This window comes from Arvicola amphibius, chromosome 7 (genome assembly GCF_903992535.2).
Source record: "Arvicola amphibius chromosome 7, mArvAmp1.2, whole genome shotgun sequence".
Classification (NCBI taxonomy): domain Eukaryota; kingdom Metazoa; phylum Chordata; class Mammalia; order Rodentia; family Cricetidae; genus Arvicola; species Arvicola amphibius.
The window spans coordinates 70,619,380-70,640,340 of record NC_052053.1 but is presented as its reverse complement, the minus strand read 5'-3'; the positions used below and the strand labels follow the sequence as shown (position 1 = coordinate 70,640,340).

General features: G+C 44.9%; 1 protein-coding gene across 1 annotated transcript in view; it reads left to right on the top strand.

The window, feature by feature from the left end:
• Positions 1–20,961, top strand: part of Dync1h1 (dynein cytoplasmic 1 heavy chain 1) — a 63,900-nt gene that overhangs the window by 3,786 nt on the left and 39,153 nt on the right. Inside the window, exons 2-16 of the mRNA XM_038336168.1 lie at positions 3,945–4,032; positions 5,591–5,764; positions 5,881–6,136; positions 6,383–6,569; positions 8,599–8,870; positions 8,955–9,182; positions 9,780–10,856; positions 11,310–11,489; positions 12,767–12,916; positions 14,464–14,610; positions 17,571–17,711; positions 18,804–18,980; positions 19,111–19,221; positions 19,307–19,426; positions 20,230–20,469. Coding sequence (XP_038192096.1) covers positions 3,945–4,032; positions 5,591–5,764; positions 5,881–6,136; positions 6,383–6,569; positions 8,599–8,870; positions 8,955–9,182; positions 9,780–10,856; positions 11,310–11,489; positions 12,767–12,916; positions 14,464–14,610; positions 17,571–17,711; positions 18,804–18,980; positions 19,111–19,221; positions 19,307–19,426; positions 20,230–20,469 — 3,548 coding nt within the window. The remainder of the gene's footprint in view (positions 1–3,944; positions 4,033–5,590; positions 5,765–5,880; positions 6,137–6,382; positions 6,570–8,598; positions 8,871–8,954; positions 9,183–9,779; positions 10,857–11,309; positions 11,490–12,766; positions 12,917–14,463; positions 14,611–17,570; positions 17,712–18,803; positions 18,981–19,110; positions 19,222–19,306; positions 19,427–20,229; positions 20,470–20,961) is intronic.

Here is a 20,961-nt window from a genome sequence, read left to right as displayed (position 1 = left end):
TCTCTAATATGAAATACTTCTCAATGTGAAACTTTCTGATCTTCAAAAAATTGAAAATTTCAGATTATGGATCTTCAGCCTGCATTCATTTCCAGACTTGACCCTCACATGGTTAGTAAAGTGATCAGTAAGTCAACAGGGAAAGCTTTCTATGAGGCCATAAGCTGTCAGGGTGCAGGTGGGGCCCTGCACCCTTCTAGGGCAAGGCACTCTGCAGCATGATGAACATGAATGTTGCAATGCAGTAAATGTGGTTTTTGTGCAAAGGGGGGACCGTATCCACCGCTTTCCAAAAGAGTAAAGACGGATGGGCTGAACATCCCAGGAGAGAATCCGTTTACCCTTCCTTGTTCATTACTGAGGAAGGAAACAGGAACTCTAAGATCTGTTAGAAAAAGGACTTGGGGGGCGGGGCTGGAGAGATGGCTCAGCAGTTAAGAGCACTGGCAGTTCTTTCAAAAAACCCAGGTTCAGTTCCCAGCACCCACATAGTGGCTCACAACTGTCTGTAACTCCAAGATCTGACACACTTAAGCAGACATACATGCAGGCAAAACACCAATGCACATTTTTGAAAAAGAAAAAGGACTTGGTTGCTGTTTTCTTTTTTTAATTGAAAAAATTTTCCATATAATATTTTGACCATATTTTTCCTCCCCCCCAATTTTTCCAGATTCTCCCCACCTCCCTGCCCTTCCGACTTTATGTTCTTTTTATCTTTCAAAACAAAAACAAAAAGATTCCAGCACTTGGGAGGTAGAGACAAGCAGATCTCTGTACAGGTGAATCTCTATGAGTTTGAGGCCAGCCTATTTTTCAGAGCTAGTTCCAGGACAGCAAGGGCTACATCAAGAAAGCCTGACTCAAAAAGCCAAAATAAGAAAAAAGAAACCACAAAAAAACTTCACAAAGCAAAAATCAAAGCAAACAAAAAACAATAAGATAAAAAATGCCAAACCACAGTAAAATGAAACAAAAAGTTCACAAAAGTACCTTTGACTTTGCTTTGTGTTGGCCAACTGCTCCTGAACATAGGGCCTGCCCTGAAGTGTGGTTGATTGCCCAGTGAGACTTCACTGGAGAAAACTGGTTTTCCCTTTGCCAGCAGGTATTAATTGTAGACAGCTTCTTGATTATGGGTGGAGCCTGCATCCACTTCTCTTTCATCGTACTGGGGCCCTGTCAGGCTTGAACCTGTGCGGGTCCTGTGCATCCTGCCACAGTCTCTGTTAGCTCGTTCATTCATGTGGCCGTCCTGTTGTGTCTGGAAGACTCCTTTTTCTTGAAGTCTCCACAACATCTGGTTCACAGTTTTCCCACATCTGCTTTCAGATAGATCCCTGGTCCTTGAGGAGAGGGGTTTGGTGAAAGGCAAAGGATTTTTGAAGAATTCTTAAGCCTGAAAGCTAGTTTATGAAATTCTTCAGTACCTCTATTGAGATGGGAATGTTTGATGCTGGAAATATGACTCAGTGGTTAAGAGCACTCACTGCCCTTGCAGAAGACCTAGGCTTGATTCCCAGCCCCTACATCGTGACTCTCAACCTCTTTTTTGCCTCCGTGGGCAACAGGCATACAAGTGGTACACAGATGTACATTCAGGCAAAACACATACACATAAAATAATTTAAAAGTTTTTAAGGATACAAATATTTGTTTTAGTCTATTTCTTATCAATTATTTCTTCTAAATTAATATTAACTGAAAAAGTACTAAGTCCTTGGGACTGGAAGGTATCTCAGATGGTAGGGTGCATATGTAGTCTTTGGTTTCATCCCCCACACGTGGTAGGGTGCTTATTGAGTCTTTGGTTTGGTCCCTAACACCTGGTGGTGCATGTCCACAATTCCAGCGCTTGGGAGGTGGAATTGGGAGAATCAGGAGTTCAAGGTCGAATCTAAGGCCTGCCTAGACTGTGTGAAACCTCGTTTCCAGAAAAGAAGTATTAAGTTCCTTCAGCATTAGTGACTTTCTGTTTAAATGAACTAAGTTTTATATCAGTTACAAGTAGTAAGTGGGGTATAGTGCTTCCTTAACACACCCAAAAGGCTGCTTCTTTGCAAACCTTTCAGGTTGAGAAAACCTGACTTTCTCAGAGTTCTTAGCCCATTACCAGCATAGGGGGTGGTGTGGCCTCAAAGTCATGGTCCTTAGCATCAGAGATGAAAAGGGAATAAAGCTAAAGCATTTGTGTGAGAAAAGAGGGTTCAAGAGGAAAAAAGATAAAAAATAAATCCAGGAACTTGTAACAACTCGTTACTGTGAGATGAAGGGCAGGGATGCCTTCATCTGCTCTGTGGCTGGCAGAAAGTTGGGAGGAATGGCCAAGCTTTATCCCTTTATCCCTTTCTTACCTTCCCAGTCACCACACTTGAGGAAAATGTCTACTCAGGTGAGGGCAGTGCAATTCTTACTGCATTTGAGTTTCATTAAGTTGCAGTGTGATCCTAATTTGCACTAGTAATTTGGGATATATCGTCTGTCCATAGAGGCAGGCACATCCAAATGCTCCTGCCAGTTGACCTTTGCCTGTCAGTGTGGACCAGCACAGAGTGCAGCGCAGCCCAGCACTTCCTGAGTTCTGTGTTAACTGTATTAACCGGGAACTCACAGGCCTCAGGAACCTGATTTGAGACTTATTGAAACATACCATCTGATAAAACACGTATGTTGTGTTTGTAGATAACCTTCTAGACAGAAGGCAGTGACAACCTTCCTATTACTAGCAATTAATAATCCAGTATCTTTATAGAGACAGAAAGAGAGCACACACAGTTCTGGAACTGATCCATAACTCTGGCTGACCTGAACTCACTCTGTAGACCAGGCTGACTGAAACTTGTGATCCTTCTGCCTCTGCCTCCCCGGTGCTGAGATCACAGGTGTATGCCATCAAGTTTGACCTTTTGCAAAAAGATTATTTGATGGCAATTTGTCAAGCATTATAACCTTCTGTAAGTGGGATTTGAGCATATTCAGACTTTGATTTCTGTAGTTATTTCCCAGGAATTTATATAACAAGACTCTTTCTCTGACTGGTGATGGCTTCCCCAAGTTATTATCAGAGGTGCTGGACTCTCACCAAAGCCACAGGACTGTCCAAGTTCTTCCTATCTGAGGATTATGTCATTGGGTGTGTCTTCCTGAGCCAGCCTGAGCCACTTTCTGCAGCACTGCAGTGCTCCTAGTATTGAGCTGTAACGTTGGCTACAGAGCCCTGAAACATTGCCTGGACTAGGCCATGGAGCCGATTTGATTAAGAAAGAAGTACAGGCGTCTGCCTGCTTCTCTTCTCTGACTGTTTTTCTGTGAATGGTGGTGACCATCGGGAGAAATGCTCCACAGTTTTCAGTTGTACCAAGGGTTTCCTTCAGTGGTTATAGAGTGTTCTTTATTGTCTGTATGTTACTTGACTGTTACTTGGTGGGCCAGGACAGTGAGAATTCGGCAGAACTACTGGCACTGGCACTGCCCACGGGCATGTCTAGCCTGGGACTGCATTTGTGTCTTCATTTATCTATATGTGTCATGCCATATACTACGAGCTGTCTACTTGGAAAGGAAAGAGATTTGTACATTTGGGACACAGAAGGTGAGTGTAGTGGGCCAGGACAGTGAGAATTCGGCAGAACTACTGGCACTGGCACTGCCCACGGGACTGGACTAGCTAGTCCTGGACTAGCCTGGGACTGCATTTGTGTCCTCTTGTTAGTCCTTCCAACAACCCATGCACTCAGTATTGCCTGGAAGATACAGAGAAGTCAGCCTCCTGTCCCCAAGATCACACAACAAACAATTGCCCAACTTAGGAGTCAGGAAAAACCCTGGGTCTCGAGAGGCGAGGTGGGGTGGGTGGGGTGAGGGCCAGTCTCTAAGACTTGATAGATAAGAAGTTAGAAATGCCAATGTGAACTTGATATTATTATTATTATTATGCCTTGTAGAGGATGTTGGTGATGAAGGAGAAGAGGAGAAAGAATTCATTTCCTATAACATCAACATAGACATTCATTACGGGGTCAAGTCCAACAGGTAAGTTGTGTGAGCATACCATTCTGTCAGTGAGACACGGGTCTACTGCAGTGAACACATCTTGAACTCAGGCAGGATTTTTAAGCCTGAGGGTTCTGAAACCCTCCAGCTTTAATAGTCATACATGGTGTTGGTTTTGCTTGAGCTGTCGTGTACTCATGAGGAGTTTCAGGTTTCAGTCAGGTTGTATTCATTGGTCTAATAATAAATAATCTCAGCTTTTATCTTATTTTCATCATTATAACTGAATAGTAAACATTCTTGTGTAAAGGCCTGATTCTTTTTAGGATAAATCCTTCAAAGAAGTCTCACTAGCTCACAGAAAAGACTTCCATTAAAGTTTTAATGCATGTTGCCTTCCAGAAAATTTGTATCAACTCATAATTCCACTAGAAACTTTGAGATTTCCATATATGAATACTGTCATTATTCTGCATCGGGAGTCAAGACTTCTTATGCGGTTTCAAGGCTGCAGGGGAGCTGCCGAGTACAGTGGTGCACACTGCCCCAGCATTTAGAAGACTGAGGCTAGAGGACCTAATGTTTGGACTCGGCCTGGTCTGCACAAGAGGAAAAGACTCTATCTCAAAAGAGAGAGAAAAGGCTGCAGAAGAGTTGTGTACAGTTGGACTGGGTAGGGCTCCCAGATAGGAGTTGCATTTGCCATGCGTGGGTTGAGGAAGCACAGTGATTTGCCTGACCTGCACTGCAAGAATACATATATTAATTTTTCCTTCAGTTTTCCATCTTTTGTAGTACTGAAAGCACTCTACCATGGGGGAGGGGGCTGTCACAATACAACCCACAGGAGTCTTTGCTCTGTTTCCACCATGTGGATTCCAGGGTTGGGGGATTGAACTCAGGTTATTAGGCTTGGCGTCAGGCGCCCTTAACCACTGAATCATGTCATCGGCCCATGTGATACATTAGGGAAATAGGAAATCGAGTTGAAGTGGCGTCTGGAGGTGGGGAAGAGAATGAAAAAGCTAAGGCATGATTCTGGGAGAAGTGGCCAGTCAGCTGGTACGTGGTTTTTATTTCTGAGCTGACACGATAGTTAATAGGCCTGTGGTGCACAATAGCGCAGGGACAGTTAGTAACAATTAACACTAGTGCAGGTACGATGGATGTACAGCTTGCAGTAGATTGAGGGGTTGGTCTTAAGCCAGAATTGTGAATTCTGCCAGCCCAGTTGTTACCTTTGCCTGCTGTCATGGAACCTACTATAACCATGTTCTGATACAGGATACAGTCATTCTCCCACAGTGAGAAAGGAATACGGTCACAACGAGAAAAGCAGCCATTCAGTCTGGTTGGTTGGTTAGTTTGAGACAGGGTCTCACTGTATATTCCTGGCTGGCCTTAAACTCAGATAATACCCCTACCTCTACTTTCTGAGTGCTGAGATTAAAGGTATGCGCCACCACACCTACCTAGCTCAGTTTGTTTTTAATATAATTTTAAGTTAAACATTCAAATAAAAACTATTAAGTGTTAAAACTAATTAAGAATGGGGCTTTCCTGTTCTGATTTTTTTTTTTTTTTTTTTGGCTTTTAGCTTGGCATTCATCAAGCGAACCCCTGTTATCGATGCAGATAAACCAGTGTCCTCCCAGCTCCGAGTCCTCACGCTCAGTGAAGACTCGCCATATGAAACACTACATTCTTTCATCAGCAATGCAGTGGCTCCTTTTTTTAAGTCCTACATCAGAGAATCTGGCAAGGCAGACAGGTAAGCACTGCTTTCTGACTGCGTCTTGGCTCCATCGCATTACAAAGGGGTATCTCATTGGTACTGAACAGACTTAAAGAATGCTCTGGTTCTGAGATAACATCATGTGTTTGTAGGGATGGTGATAAAATGGCTCCTTCAGTTGAAAAAAAGATTGCAGAACTTGAGATGGGACTCCTTCACCTGCAGCAAAATATTGAGATCCCAGAGATCAGCTTACCAATTCATCCCATTATCACAAATGTTGCAAAGCAGTGCTATGAGCGTGGAGAGAAGCCCAAAGTTACAGATTTTGGTGATAAAGTTGAAGACCCAACTTTTCTTAATCAGTTACAGTCTGGAGTTAATCGGTGGATCCGAGAAATTCAAAAGGTAAGAGAACATAACCGAAAGCCAGTGTGAAATGGCTTGTGTTTTTGTGATAACGTGACGACTGGAACCCCTCCTGCTTCTAGAGGTGTTCATGCAGGGCCAGAGTTCGGGCAGAACAGCGGGTATATTGTGAAGTGTGGGAGCGGTTGACCCAGCCATCACGCCAGGCTTCAAACCAAACCCTTCAAATGTATAGGGGAGAGATCGACTTGAGACTTACAAGTCAATGTCATCTTATTTTCAAAGGTGACCAAACTCGATCGAGATCCTGCGTCAGGAACTGCCTTGCAGGAAATCAGCTTCTGGCTAAACTTGGAACGTGCGCTGTACCGTATTCAGGAGAAGCGGGAGAGCCCAGAGGTCCTCCTGACTCTGGATATCTTGAAGCATGGCAAACGTTTCCATGCCACTGTCAGTTTTGACACTGACACAGGTAAAGTCCAAAACTGATAATCTGATACGTAAGTTATTGATCTTGCTTTTTAAAGTCTTTGATGATTTATTTATTTTAAATATTAATTTATTTATTATGTATAAAATATTCTGTCTGTATGCATGCATGCCAGAAGAGGGCACAAGACCCCATTACAGACGGTTGTGAGCCACCATGTGGTTGCTGGGAATTGAACTCAGGACCTTTGGAAGAGCAAGCAATGCTCTTAACCTCTGAGCTATCTCTCCGGCCCCAGGTCTTTGATGATTTAGATGAGAATTATAGATGCACTTGGGGAATCAACCGAGGCCCAGCCTTGTATGTATCAGTGGGACATGCTCTAACACTGCTAGTCTAACTCTTAACCCTTTTTCTCTCTGGCATCTTGCCTCATCCTTCCCTTCATTCCATGGGATAAAATTTTAGGGCTCCCCTCCCTGCCTGCGCATTCCTTTCCCTTTCATGGCTTTTAAGAAACTAAGACGGTTTCTAGGCCTGAGGGTAGTGAACCCTGGGACTTGGCCTTGTGTTGCTCCCTGTGTGGTTGCTCGGTAGTCAGGTGGTCATTGCCTTGTTCCGCTGAAGGAAAGCACATCAATATTGCTTTCCTCCTCTTCTTTCCTAGTCCGTTACCTTCTCCACCTTCCTTCTCCTAAATGGTCAGCAAGTGCAGAGCTGGGCCTGGAACACACACTTCTCATCTCAGCATCTCCTCTCCCTACCCCCAGGGCTGAGACTTGAACCCAGTGTTTCTTAGATACTTAGTAAATGCTCTTCCACTGAGCTATCCCCCAGCCTGATTAATCAGAGAACTTTGGAGTTAGAGATAGGATTCTAAAGTCAAGGCCAGCCTGGTCTAAATAGCAAGACCCTTTCAAAAATAACTAAGGGATAGGAATGTAGCTCAGTGGTAGAGTGCTTGCCTAGCAAACATTAAATCTTGGGTTCAGTCCCAAATTCTTTAGTAGGTTAACTAATTCATTTTTAGTAGGAACCCTGGGAGTGAAGTTGTATTGACATGTACTAAACCCAGAAATGTTAGACCAGATAACTGTGAAGCATTTCTATAAGCTTTATAGCCACAAAAATCAAGTAATTAAGACCCATTTATTTCCTCCCCACAAAGTGTGGTGCTCAACATTTTAAGTGGAGCCCCTCAGGCTGCTGTGATTGCCTTACAAATGTTGACTGGCATTCATCAGCACTGATGTGCATTCTCACTTTTTCTTTTCCTTAGTCTTCCTTTTTTTTTTTTTTGAGATGGGCTTTCATGTCATGTAGCCCAGAATGGCCTCAAACTTGCTATATAGCCAAGGATGACCTTGAAATCCTGACCATCCTGTCTGCATCTCCCCAGTACTGGGGTAATAAGTATACACCACCACATCTTGCTTTGAATCTTTCTTCCCTAATACTTTTTAAAAATCTTATGTCAGAGGAAGAGGTAGATCAAAAGCCAGTTTTTCCAGATAGTTCCATGTTCATAATGATACATTTAAATTCAGCCATTGAGTGAGGGTTCTTAAGGCTGACATTGAAGTTTCTCTAAACTTAAATATTACAGTAAAATGTGTAGATAATACTAAAGTTAAGTCGTGCAGTTGCCTCCAGTAGTTCAGCGCTGGCTACTATTCATATTTAATGTGTGCAAGTGTTGTGCATAAGTGTGTGTGTGTGTGTGTGTGTGTGTGTGTGTATGTGTGTGCAGCATGTGCCCACCAAGGGCCTCTGGAACTGAAAACTTAGGATGGCCGTGCGCTCCTATGTGGGTGCTGGGAACCAAACCCAGGTCCTTTTTTTACAAGAGCAGCCAGTGCTCTTAACTGCTATGCCATCTATCAACCCATCTCTGCTCTTAAGAAAAGCAAAACTGAGGCCACCATAGGGCTGTTACTATTTTCTTTTTCAAATATAAATGATTTTTTCGTACCATTTGTAACATCAAAATACATTCCATAGTTAAGACATAGTTTACTTGACTTTATTACTTCCACGAAAGCCATTAACCCTTTCCTTCAATCTGATCTAGGTCTCAAGCAGGCATTGGAAACAGTGAATGACTACAATCCTCTGATGAAAGATTTCCCTCTGAATGACTTGCTGTCTGCCACTGAGCTGGACAAAATAAGACAGGCTCTTGTTGCAATTTTCACACATCTGAGAAAGATCCGAAACACAAAATACCCCATTCAGCGGGCTCTGCGCCTTGTGGAGGCAATTTCCAGGGACTTGAGTTCTCAGCTGCTCAAAGTCTTGGGAACTAGGAAGTTGATGCATGTAGCTTATGAGGAATTTGAAAAAGTAAGTCTTAGTTCTTAGAAAACCACCTTGAACTGGTGAGCTAATGTGATGTAATGACAAGCCCATCCCCCACATTTTACATAGGTCATGGTGGCTTGCTTCGAAGTCTTCCAGACATGGGATGATGAGTATGAGAAGCTCCAGGTGCTGTTGAGAGACATCGTCAAAAGGAAGCGGGAAGAGAACCTGAAGATGGTGTGGCGCATCAACCCTGCTCACAGGAAACTCCAGGCGCGCCTTGACCAGATGAGGAAGTTCCGCCGTCAGCATGAGCAGCTGAGAGCTGTCATCGTCAGGGTCCTGAGGCCTCAGGTATGTTCCTTGTTTTGATGCCTCTTTAATTCTTGAAAAGAATTAACTGCTTTGTACTTAGTGTTTTTCCTTTAGTTCTACTCTGAGAGCTCTTGATGCTGCAGTATATTGTAATAGGTATCCAAATACATAGTGTGCTCAGCAGGGCGTCCAGCTCAGAGGCAGAGTCCCCCCACTATGCTCAGTCCATTCCTTCTGCCCTTCACCCTGAGAGCCCTAGAACAGGCACCCTGGGCTTTAGATTGTAGTTTGTGACTTCTACAGAGTTTTTGCCCATAAATTACAGGAAATGATTGCTACCTCTGAGCTTTATTAAAATAATTCAGTGGTTCCTTGTCTCTTTGTACATCTTAGTCCTGTGTATATTCTTTTTCCTCTTTGCTTTCCCACTTCTTTCTTACCAACTATTCTTTCCTTTTTGAAAAGATACAGTAAAGACAAACATGTGCGAGGAAATCTTCACATGGTCATGATTGAATTCTGATAATAAAGTAATGAAGTAGTGAAGGTTTAAAAACCCCGCATTGCTGCATGACTCTGCATATGACAGAGTGAACCGCTTTTGCAAGTGTTTTTTGTTCCAAATCTTTCTTTTAGGTCACGGCAGTTGCACAACAGAACCAGGGAGAGGCCCCCGAACCCCAAGACATGAAAGTGGCTGAGGTCCTCTTTGACGCTGCAGATGCCAATGCTATTGAGGAGGTGAACCTGGCCTATGAGAATGTCAAGGAAGTAGATGGGCTGGATGTTTCCAAAGAAGGTACAGAGGCTTGGGAGGCTGCAATGAAGAGATATGATGAGAGGATTGACCGTGTGGAGACCCGCATCACTGCCCGCCTTCGAGATCAACTTGGCACAGCCAAGAATGCCAATGAGATGTTTAGGATTTTCTCCAGGTTCAATGCACTGTTTGTCCGCCCACACATCCGAGGGGCCATTCGTGAATACCAGACCCAGCTAATCCAGCGTGTAAAAGATGACATTGAATCTCTTCATGACAAGTTCAAGGTCCAGTACCCACAAAGCCAAGCTTGTAAAATGAGTCATGTCCGTGACTTGCCCCCCGTGTCAGGCTCCATCATCTGGGCTAAACAGATTGACAGACAGCTCACCGCCTACATGAAGCGCGTAGAAGATGTCCTGGGCAAGGGTTGGGAGAACCACGTGGAGGGGCAGAAGCTGAAGCAGGACGGAGACAGCTTTCGTATGAAGCTCAATACCCAGGAAATCTTTGATGACTGGGCAAGGAAGGTTCAGCAGCGCAACCTTGGTGTCTCAGGGCGTATCTTCACCATCGAGAGTGCTCGTGTGCGGGGTCGCACTGGGAATGTGCTCAAACTAAAGGTGAACTTCCTTCCAGAGATCATAACACTGTCCAAAGAAGTCCGAAACCTCAAGTGGCTTGGCTTCCGTGTGCCGCTTGCAATTGTGAACAAGGCTCACCAAGCCAACCAGCTCTACCCATTTGCCATCTCACTGATTGAAAGTGTCCGCACTTATGAACGTACCTGTGAGAAGGTGGAGGAGCGCAACACCATATCACTCTTGGTAGCTGGCTTGAAGAAGGAGGTGCAGGCCTTGATTGCAGAAGGCATCGCCTTGGTGTGGGAGTCCTACAAACTCGACCCTTATGTGCAGCGCCTGGCAGAGACAGTGTTCAACTTCCAGGAGAAGGTAATCCTTCAGCATTCATGGTGAATCTAGTCACCAAGTCAGGGAATACTTGTTCTGCCCAGCAGTCTTTAAGAGTGAAGCTAGGCCACTGGAGCCCAGGGAGGAGAGAGGTTTCCTGGAGCTTTGGGAATGCCAGCGAGTAACACTGAGAAACCTAGATAGAGAAGGACATTGGGGCTGATAGGTGTGTGCCAATACAGCTAGAGGGAGAGGACTCCAGAACTGCTGGGGTGCTTGTTCCTTGAGCAGGGCAGAGGGAAAGACACTGATGGTGTTCCTGGCCATCCTTTCCTCTCTGGGCCGTGCAGGGGGAGCAGTGTCCTCATTCCAGCAGCTAGGGCAAGCTCTTTACAGACGTCTCTGCTGTCAGTGAGCAGAGTGCATCATGAGAGGAGCATGAACACAAGTCATAGAGCAAGTGGATGTGTTAACCCTAAATATATCTCCCCCCAGGTGGACGATTTACTGATTATTGAGGAAAAAATAGACCTGGAAGTCCGTTCCTTGGAAACCTGCATGTATGATCACAAGACATTCTCTGAAATCCTGAACAGAGTCCAGAAGGCGGTAGACGACCTAAACCTGCACTCTTACTCCAATCTGCCTATCTGGGTCAACAAGCTGGACATGGAGGTATGCGGGGTTGGCCAGAGCACTTCTCGTCCCTGTTGTCCCTGGGGTGTGGTCCCTGTTAGGTATGTATGGCCTTCAGTTTGTCTGGAAAGCATTTTCCTTAGATATTTACTTAACTGGTCTTGGTCCTCCAGAATCCTCAACTAATGCCACAGGTGAATGCTATGGGCCATGTCCCCTGTGATTCTCAGCTGGGAGCAGGGAGTTGGAGCATAGAGGGGGTCCCTCCTTTTTTACTGGATACTTGCCAGGTTCCTGTTGGCCTTTCCCTCCTGGTCATACAGTTTAGTTGTTTAGTTTCATGGGTTTTTTTTTTTTTTTCTTTTTTTGGTGGCAATGGTGGTGATGCTGGGGATGGGTTTCCAGTGCCTTGCTCACCATTGGTCCATCCTTCAGTCCCTAGCCCTCCAGACTTCCTTCTCTATGTCTGCCCTCTTCACACCAAATTCCTAAAGCAGTAGGAGCGTGAGACCAGGACTGAATGGCTTTTCTTACTGCTGCATTTGGAAAGGACAAGTGGCTAGAGAGGCCATAGCAGAGGTCATAGATTGAATATGGCTGGTTCTCTCTTTAAATTTAAAATGGTTCCCATAAGTTGGGCAGTGGTGGCACACGCCTTTAATTCCAGCACTCTGGCAGAGGCAAGCATATCTCTGGGAATTCGAGACCAGCCTGGTCTACAGAGTGAGTTCCAGAACAGCCAGAGATAACACAGAGAAACCCTGTCTCAAAAAAAAAAAACAAAAACAAAAACAAACAAGCAAAATAAAATGGTTTCCATATAGAGGATACAGTAGGAAGGAAAGTTAAGGGCCCACAAATACTGTGGATAGCCCTCAGCCCTCACATTCCTGCAGTGTTATATGGCCTAGGGCACGCTGGTGGCAAAGTCATTCAGAGGTCCTGTCAGTCATACAGGAATTTGCTCATTCTGGACAGAAGGCATTCTTCTACTCATTGATCTCCAAACCATAGTGTTTGTAGTTTCACCTTTAAAGCTAACTACCTCCAAGCCCCACAAAGCAGCACTTAAAGTGAGTTTTCCATCATAAGTAACAGCCATCTGCAGCATAGCGTTAGGTCTCCTTGTCACTTAGGAGCTGGGGAGACTGGTGCCCACAAGTCCCAAAGGTGGAGAAGGCAGCCAAGATCAGGCTGCAGGTATGACGGAAGTAGAACAGGATTAAAGACTTTGACACACCTGCCACTTTCTTATTCTCATTCTGTGTGAGCTGACCTGCAAAAGCAAGCACTCAGTGACCCTGCTTTCCCTGTAGATTGAGAGGATCCTGGGTGTTCGTCTGCAAGCTGGGCTCAGAGCTTGGACCCAGGTTCTTCTTGGACAAGCTGAAGACAAAGCAGAAGTTGACATGGACACGGATGCTCCACAAGTCAGTCACAAGCCTGGTGGCGAGCCAAAGATCAAAGTGAGTCTCTCCTCAGCACTCAGCTGGCTTTCAGCAAAACAGTTCCTCACCTCTCGGGAAGTACCTCTAGAAGCTGAGACAAGAGGATAATAGGTTTGAGGTCAGCCTGGGCTATGTAGTGAGACCCAGTCTCAAAAAAAGTACCTGTGAGAGCAAGGTCAGGGGATGTAGCTCAGTGTTAAGGCGCTTGCTTAGAGTGTGGGAGGCCTAGATTGAATCCTTGGCACCAGGACTGGGGACTGGGTGTGTAGTGCCTATGAAGAAATCACCTTATGGTGGAAAAGCCAGACAGACACCATTTAGCCAGTTAATGAATGTTAGCATCACCAGTGATGTGGTGCTTGATCTGAGAGAAGCCATTGGTACTTTCTTAAACTACAAGCTTTATCTTTTTTCTTTTTTATTATTTTTTAAACATTTTGTTAAATGTGTGTGTGTGTGTGTGTGTGTGTGTGTGTGTGTGTGTGTGCATATGTGTGTGTGTGTGTGTGCATATGTGTGTGCCATGTGCTTGCAGAGGTCAGAAGAGGCTGTCAGATCGCTTGGAGCTGGAATTACAGGCAGCTATGATGTGGGTGCTGGGAACTGAACTCAGATCCTCTAATGGACAATGTGTGGTCTTAACTGCTTATGCCATCTCTCCTGGCCCTTTTTTTTTCCTTTCCTGAGACAGGGTCTCTTTGGACCTTATCCTTGAAACTCACTGTGTAGGCTATAGTTAGTCTGAACTCATAGAGATCTGCCTGCCTCTGCCTCCTGAGTGCTGGAATTAAAGGGGTATACCATTATATCCCCTCTTTCTTCTTTAAAAAGTTCTTAATTTTTTTTAACTTTTTAGTATTGTATTTATTTGTTCCTAAAGCATACTATGGGTAAATTTTTTAGATTACATTTATTTACTGGGCAGAGGAGCATGGGTACCATGACATGCTTGTGGAAGTCAGAGGACACCTCGTGGGAGTCAGTTCTCCTTCCATGTGGGTCCTAGGGGTCAAACTCAACTGTCAGAGCTTAGCAGCAGTCACCTGTCTCAGCTGAGCTTTTTCATCAGCCCATAAGCATGCTTTTTAAAATATTGTATCCCAAAGAAACAGTAAGTGTGTGTTAGGTAATAAATTCATTACCCAGTGGAGATAAAGGTGGAATTCTGGATTAGCCTGAAGCTCTGACTTGCTACAGTAGCATAGACGGGAGATCGGATGAGTCCCCATATGGCTGGCAGCAGTGCCTGCCTTCCCCTTGCTTCAGTAATACTTGGTTTTCAGGCCACAAGGTCATTTTATTGAGCATGTGGATTTCCATGAGTACCTATTGTGTATTCCAACCCAAGTAACAGGGCACCTGGAGCAGATGAGGCAATACCTGCCCCCAGCCTCATGTGATCTTAGGGAACAAATATAAACTAGCCCAGGAGTGCAACTGAAAAAAGAAGTGACAGACTTTGTGATTCTAACTGAAAATGTCATGATTTAGAAAAAGGTTGTTAAGAATCAAAACTGTTTTATTGAAACCTGTTACTGAGTAAAAACAAAACTTTTTTTTAACAGAACATTGTTCATGAGCTAAGAATAACAAATCAGGTAATCTACTTGAATCCACCCATTGAAGAGTGCAGGTACAAGCTGTACCAGGAGATGTTCGCCTGGAAGATGGTTGTGCTGTCCCTGCCCAGGATCCAGAGTCAGAGGTACCAGGTAAACATCCAGGGGCTTGAAGCACATGCCCTCTGACTAGGTCTCAGCTGGTTCCATGTCCGAAGGGAAAGGTTGGTGTTTGCAGCCTCCTTCCTCGTGTCCTCAAAGTCTCCTCCGTGAGCTTCTTTGGTTTTTCAAACCGCATCTCTATGTAGCCCTGGCTGTTTGGGAACTCAGTATGTAGACCATGTTGGCTTTGAGCTCAGAGATTCTTCTGCCTCTGCCTTCTTTTTTTTTTTTTTTTTTAAATATTTATTTATTTATTAAGTATACAATATTCTGTCTGCATATATGCCTACAGGCCAGAAGAGGGCACCAGATCTCATTACAGATGGTTGTGAGCCACCATGTGGTTGCTGGGAATTGAACTCAGGACCTTCGGAAGAGCAGGCAATGCTCTTAACCGCTGAGCTATCTCGCCAGCCCCTGCCTCTGCCTTCTGAGCGCTGGTATTAAAGGCACCTGTCACTGAGCCTGGCCCATGAACTTCTTTTATAATCCCAGTCCTGCTGTTCCCTCCCTACTCCATTGTTGTTTGGTTTGGTTTTGGATATAGGGTCTCACTGTATAGTCCCAGCTGACTGCCACCCTCAGCCTCCTGGATACTGGGATGGCCACAGCCAGCTCCTACTCTTAGAGAGATTTTTCAAGCACGTGAACTGAGAACCATGAGCTGCTGACGGAAGCCTTGTTTATCAGCATGTAGCTGTTCTCAGTTCATTGGTGGATCTCCACTGACAAGCTAAAGCAAATCCTAGATTACAGTCTTTCTGGTATACTTCCAGGGCCAAAGGAAAAACCCAAAAGACCAATTTAGTCCAAATTCTAGCCAATGTCACTTCTAAGTAAGACCAGTGGTTTGGTTTTTTTTTGTTTTTTTTTTTTTTTTTTTTTTTTTTTTTTTTTTTTGGTTTTTCGAGACAGGGTTTCTCTGTGTCTTTGGAGCCTGTCCTGGAACTAGCTCTTGTAGACCAGGCTGGTCTCGAACTCACAGAGATCCGCCTGCCTCTGCCTCCTGAGTGCTGGGATTAAAGGCGTGCGCTACCACCGCCCGGCAAGACCAGTGGTTTTCAAGTGAAAAGATTCCACAGCTCTGCCATGCAGACTGTTCTAGAACTTAGTAATTATACTAGAAACACACCCTTTAAAGTTAAATAAATACATTTATTTATTATTTTTATCTGCATTGTTTTTTCCCTGGGTTTTTTATTTGTTTTTGTTTTTTTGTCTGCCTGTATGTCTGTGTGAGGGCATCTGGAACCCCTGGAACTGGAGTTACAGACAGTTGTGAGCTGCCATGTGGGTGTTAGGAATTGAACATGGGTCCTTTGGAAAAGTAGCTAGTGCTCAGTCCACTGGGCCATCTCCCCAGCCCAAAATGCACTCCCCCCCCCGACTTTGAGCATAAATGTTACTTCTCTAGGGTGTGAATTACATTCATCTATTTTGGTTATGTTTGTGCATACATACACTTTTTCACATGTCACAGTGAGAAGGTGGAGGTCAGAGAACAACGTGCAGGGCAGGTATCTGTTTCCACCTTGTAGGTTCATTCTGGGAATTAGGCTCAAGATGTCAGACTTGGTAGCAAGTGCCTCGTGATCCATCTCCCCCGGTCCTTGTAGTATGTTTTGCCCAGCTAATCAAAACCACGCAATGATGTGAATTTTGTTTTCTGTCCCCGGCATCTACTTACTGTCTTTGGATTCTCCTTGTCCTGTTCTGTGTTTAAGGCTTTGCATTGTCTTGTTCTTTCCACACTGGGCAAATGAAAGCTAGCCTATTCCTGGACACTACTGCTCAGATACTTGTGCACCTTCGACCAGCTCTGCTGTGACACAGTTGTCTCCATGTTTATGCATGTGACCCAACCCTGCTGGGACCCAGACCGTCTCCTGTTGCTGCTCTCCATCTCTGTTCCGTCCTGTGGTCAGACTTGGTGCCCTTCTTGCTGTACTTCCTCCTCTCTCATCCTTCTTTCCATGAAATCCAGCAAGCGTGTCAGCCATGACATCTGTCATTATTCTCCATAAAGTTCATCCTGGTGTGTTTCACCACAATCACTGTTCCCATGCTGTCCATGGTACCACTCTCTGCCTCAGGTGCTAATGTTCCTCCTGCCTTTCTCTCTGCCTCTACCACCTAAAATCAGTCTCCACTGATGGAGTAACCCAACCTTTGTTCCTCTGTGACTTCTCTTACAGCCTGCCATCTCGCTTGCAGGAAAGCTGCAGTTCTGGTGCTTCCCCTCCTGGCTCTGCTCAGGCCTCACTGCATTCTTGCTGGCCCTCAGCTGTACAGACTGACTCTGGCACTAGGCACTCTGCTCACAGTCCCTGATAGCAAATATCCCTTTCCCTCTTTCTAATCTCTGTTCACATACCACCTTCTGATAAAGCCTTCCCTAGTTTTCTATTGAGGGCACAACCAGCCACAGGCATGAAGCTCAGTGGTAGAAAGCTTGCCTGGCATGCTCAAGACCCCTTAGTTACTATTAAAAAAATATGACCATTCCCTGTCCCAACCCTGTATTCCCTACCTCTTCTCTACTCGTTCTGCACAGACTTGCTTCCCATATGACAATCTGTACGTGTGTGTTCTTTGTCTCTCCTCCTATAGAATGTGACTTCATGTGAATGGGATTTTCTGTTTATTGTACTTAGATGTAGGAGATGCTCAGGCAGTTCAGGTGAACCAAGGGCTCCTTGCATTCTTTAATCTTGTGCCAGTAGTGACTCTGTGTTTTCCAGTTTGTGGTTATTCTTGTGTTCCCTTTATTGGTTTAGTGAGTTAAATATTTAACAAGCCTTCTTGTTACTTGTGACTAGAGAAAGTGAATGTTGTCTCTAATGCCTTTTGAAGGTGACTTTTTTTTTGAGTCATTTTTAGTAAATAAAAGGTGACTTGAGACTGGCTCTGCGTACACTGTTTAACATTCACATCCGACGCTTTTTGGTCAGGTGGGAGTGCATTATGAATTGACTGAGGAGGAGAAGTTCTATCGGAATGCATTGACGCGCATGCCCGATGGTCCCGTCGCCCTGGAAGAGTCATACTCTGCGGTCATGGGCATTGTGACTGAAGTTGAGCAGTATGTGAAGGTAAGATGCTCTTAATCCCACCCAAATGCAATGGCTACTCTATTCTGGACTTGCAAGAGTATGAGAAAAGGGCTGGGTTGTAGCTCAGAGGCCCTGGGTTCAATCCCCAGCACCATCAAAAAAGGACGAAAGAAAAGAAAAAAAGTACTGGGAAGGTAATATGACCCAATGGGCAATATGGGCTTTATTTACTTAATGATCTATTTTCTACATGTTTATATAATTTTGAGACAGGGTCTTATTCCTTATTCTAGCCCTGGCTGATCTGGAGTTACTTGCTTTGTAGACCAGGCTAACCTAAACCCTAAATTCCTAAGAGTTTGGAGTACACATGTGTGTCCCTTCACCTGGCTGAGTCTTGCTATGTAGCTTGGGCTGGTCTGGAAGTAGCTCTGTAGACCAGTTATGCCTTGAACTCACAGAGAGCCACCTGTCTCTGCCTCACAGTGCTAGGATTAAAGGTGTGCACCACCTCCGCTCAGTGATACTTCCTTATTTAAAGCCAAGAGTGAGTAAATACTAGGATAAATACTGCTGGGTCTTTTTTATTTCGAGACAGGGTTTCTCTGAGTAACAATCCTGGCTGTCCTAGAACTCACTTTGTAGACTAGACTGGCCTCAAACTCACAGAGATCCACCTGCCTCTACCTTTCCCAAGTGCTGGGATTAAAGGCGTGTGCCACCGCTGCCTAGCATATTGTGGAGTCTTAACTATGGTTTTTAAGAAAAGTAAATTTTCTCCTTTTGCTGTATAAATTCTGAGACTCTGAAGTGATGTTCTTTATTAGTATAAAGGCAAGAACTGGGGCTGGAGAGATGGCTCAGAGATTAAGAGCACTGGCTGCTCTTCCGGAGGTCCTGAGTTCAATTCCCAGCAACCACGTGGTGGTTCACAACCATCTGTACTGATATCTGGCGCCCTCCTCTGGCGTGCGGGCATACATCGAGGCAGAATGTCGTATACATAATAAATAAATAAATCTTTAAAAAAAAAAAAAAGACAAGAACTTGGACCGTGGACACAGTGATTACTAGTATGTTAGTATTCTACAGAACAGAAGACTAAACTTGAGCTGTGTTCCTTACTTGCAGGTTTGGCTCCAGTACCAATGTTTATGGGATATGCAAGCAGAAAACATCTACAACAGGCTTGGGGAAGATCTCAACAAGTGGCAAGCTCTCCTGGTCCAGATAAGGAAAGCCAGAGGAACCTTCGACAATGCAGAAACGAAGAAAGAGTTTGGACCTGTGGTGATAGATTATGGCAAGGTGAGCTCAGCTTGTTCTTGCAAAGTATCTGGAGACTAAAAGCTGTGTTGGCGTTTGGCTCTGTGTTGGAGCTTAGAAACACTCCAGGAAAGAACTTACAGAGTGCTGTTTTGTGTCACTTCACCTGCAGGTCCAGTCCAAGGTCAACCTGAAGTATGACTCCTGGCATAAGGAGGTTCTCAGCAAGTTTGGGCAGATGCTGGGGACCAACATGACAGAATTCCATTCCCAGATCTCAAAGGTGAGGAGCGGGGATGTTGCCCAGGGGACTGGCTGCTGCAGGTTAAGCCTGGTCCCATAGTAAAATACAACCTTCTCTTCAACAGTCTCGCCAAGAGCTGGAGCAGCACTCTGTGGACACAGCGAGTACCTCTGACGCAGTGACCTTCATCACCTATGTTCAGTCTCTAAAACGGAAGATCAAGCAGTTTGAGAAGCAAGTTGAAGTGAGTTCTCACGTCTGGCCCTTGATTACCTGTTAATGTCTGTGTTCTGAGGGAACACTGAGGGACTCAGCACCTGAAGGAGCGTTTCTTACAGTGTGGCCATAAGCCACATAACCACCGGTGTGCTTGTTAGAATGGAAAGCCTGGTGACAGCACACACCTGCAGTCCAGATTAGGGATGCTTAGGCAGGAGCATTGTGAGTTTGAGGCCAGATTAGTCTTCATAACAAGGTCTTATCTCAGAAAAGAGGCTGGTGGGAGCAGAGGCATGACTGAGTGGTTAAAGGCACCTGCTGCCAAGCCTGATGTCTTCAATTTTCCCTAGAACCACATGGTAAAAAAGAGAACCGACTTTTACAAGTTGTTTTCTGCCTTCCGTGCGTGCACGTGCACACACACAACAATAAATACATGTGAAGAAAGCAGGGTAGACACTAGCACCATGGGAGTCTGTGCTCTATGCTTTAACAGCTCTGGGTGATTATCATGCAGTTAGGTTTGAGAGCCACTGCCTGCTTAAGTCTGTTACCGTTTTCAAGTGCTTAGGAGCTGAGTTACAGTCTAGGATAAAGGGATGGAGCACAGAGCAGTGTACTCTGTCCCCAGTGGGTGTTGATAGGTACAGTAACTACAGGCCACTGCAGCTTCTGTGACCACAGTAATCTGGAGGCGGACAGTTGTAGGAGAACAGAAACCTTGGTCTGTGTGTTCTCTAGTCACAGGGGCCTTCGTGTTGGAACTTTGGCAGTAGTTTCTCCTATTGTTATAAGGAAAAAAAGTAAATTATCTTTTAACTCTCACAGCTCTACCGCAATGGTCAGCGTCTGCTGGAAAAACAAAGGTTCCAGTTCCCGCCTTCTTGGCTTTACATTGACAACATTGAGGGTGAGTGGGGGGCCTTCAACGACATCATGCGCCGGAAGGACTCTGCCATTCAGCAACAGGTGGCAAACCTGCAAATGAAGATTGTGCAGGAGGACCGAGCTGTGGAAAGTCGCACCACCGATCTGTTGACAGACTGGGAGAAGACCAAACCTGTCACGGTGAGCTTCACTAAGCCTGCCAGCCTGCAGCACAGTGTGGGTTATTTCTGTCAGACATAGGAAGCTGTGCTGGGTTTAGCTTTCCAATACTAAAGATAAGATTGCCCTTCTCTAATTAAAAGGCTGGACTGGCAGCTAATCATGTAGACTGAGGCAGAAGGATTGCTTGAGTGTGTGAGTTTAGGACAGCATAACAAGATAAAAGCAAAGGAGTAAGAAAGTGAGACACTGGAAATGTAACTGGTAGAGATCTTAGCTAGTGTGTGGATGCCCTGAGTATTTGTAGATAGTAAATGTGAAAGCCAGTGTAGTCATTTATTTACTCAGAGAGATAGTCATTAAGTCATGAGGTGGTTTTACTTATATTTGTTTATTTAATGTCCTTGTGTGTTGTGCTTTCATGCCTGTCTGCACCATGTGTATACAGTGTCTCACCAGAAGAGGGTGTCAGATCCCTTGGAACTGGAGTCAGACAGTTGAGAGCCGCCATTT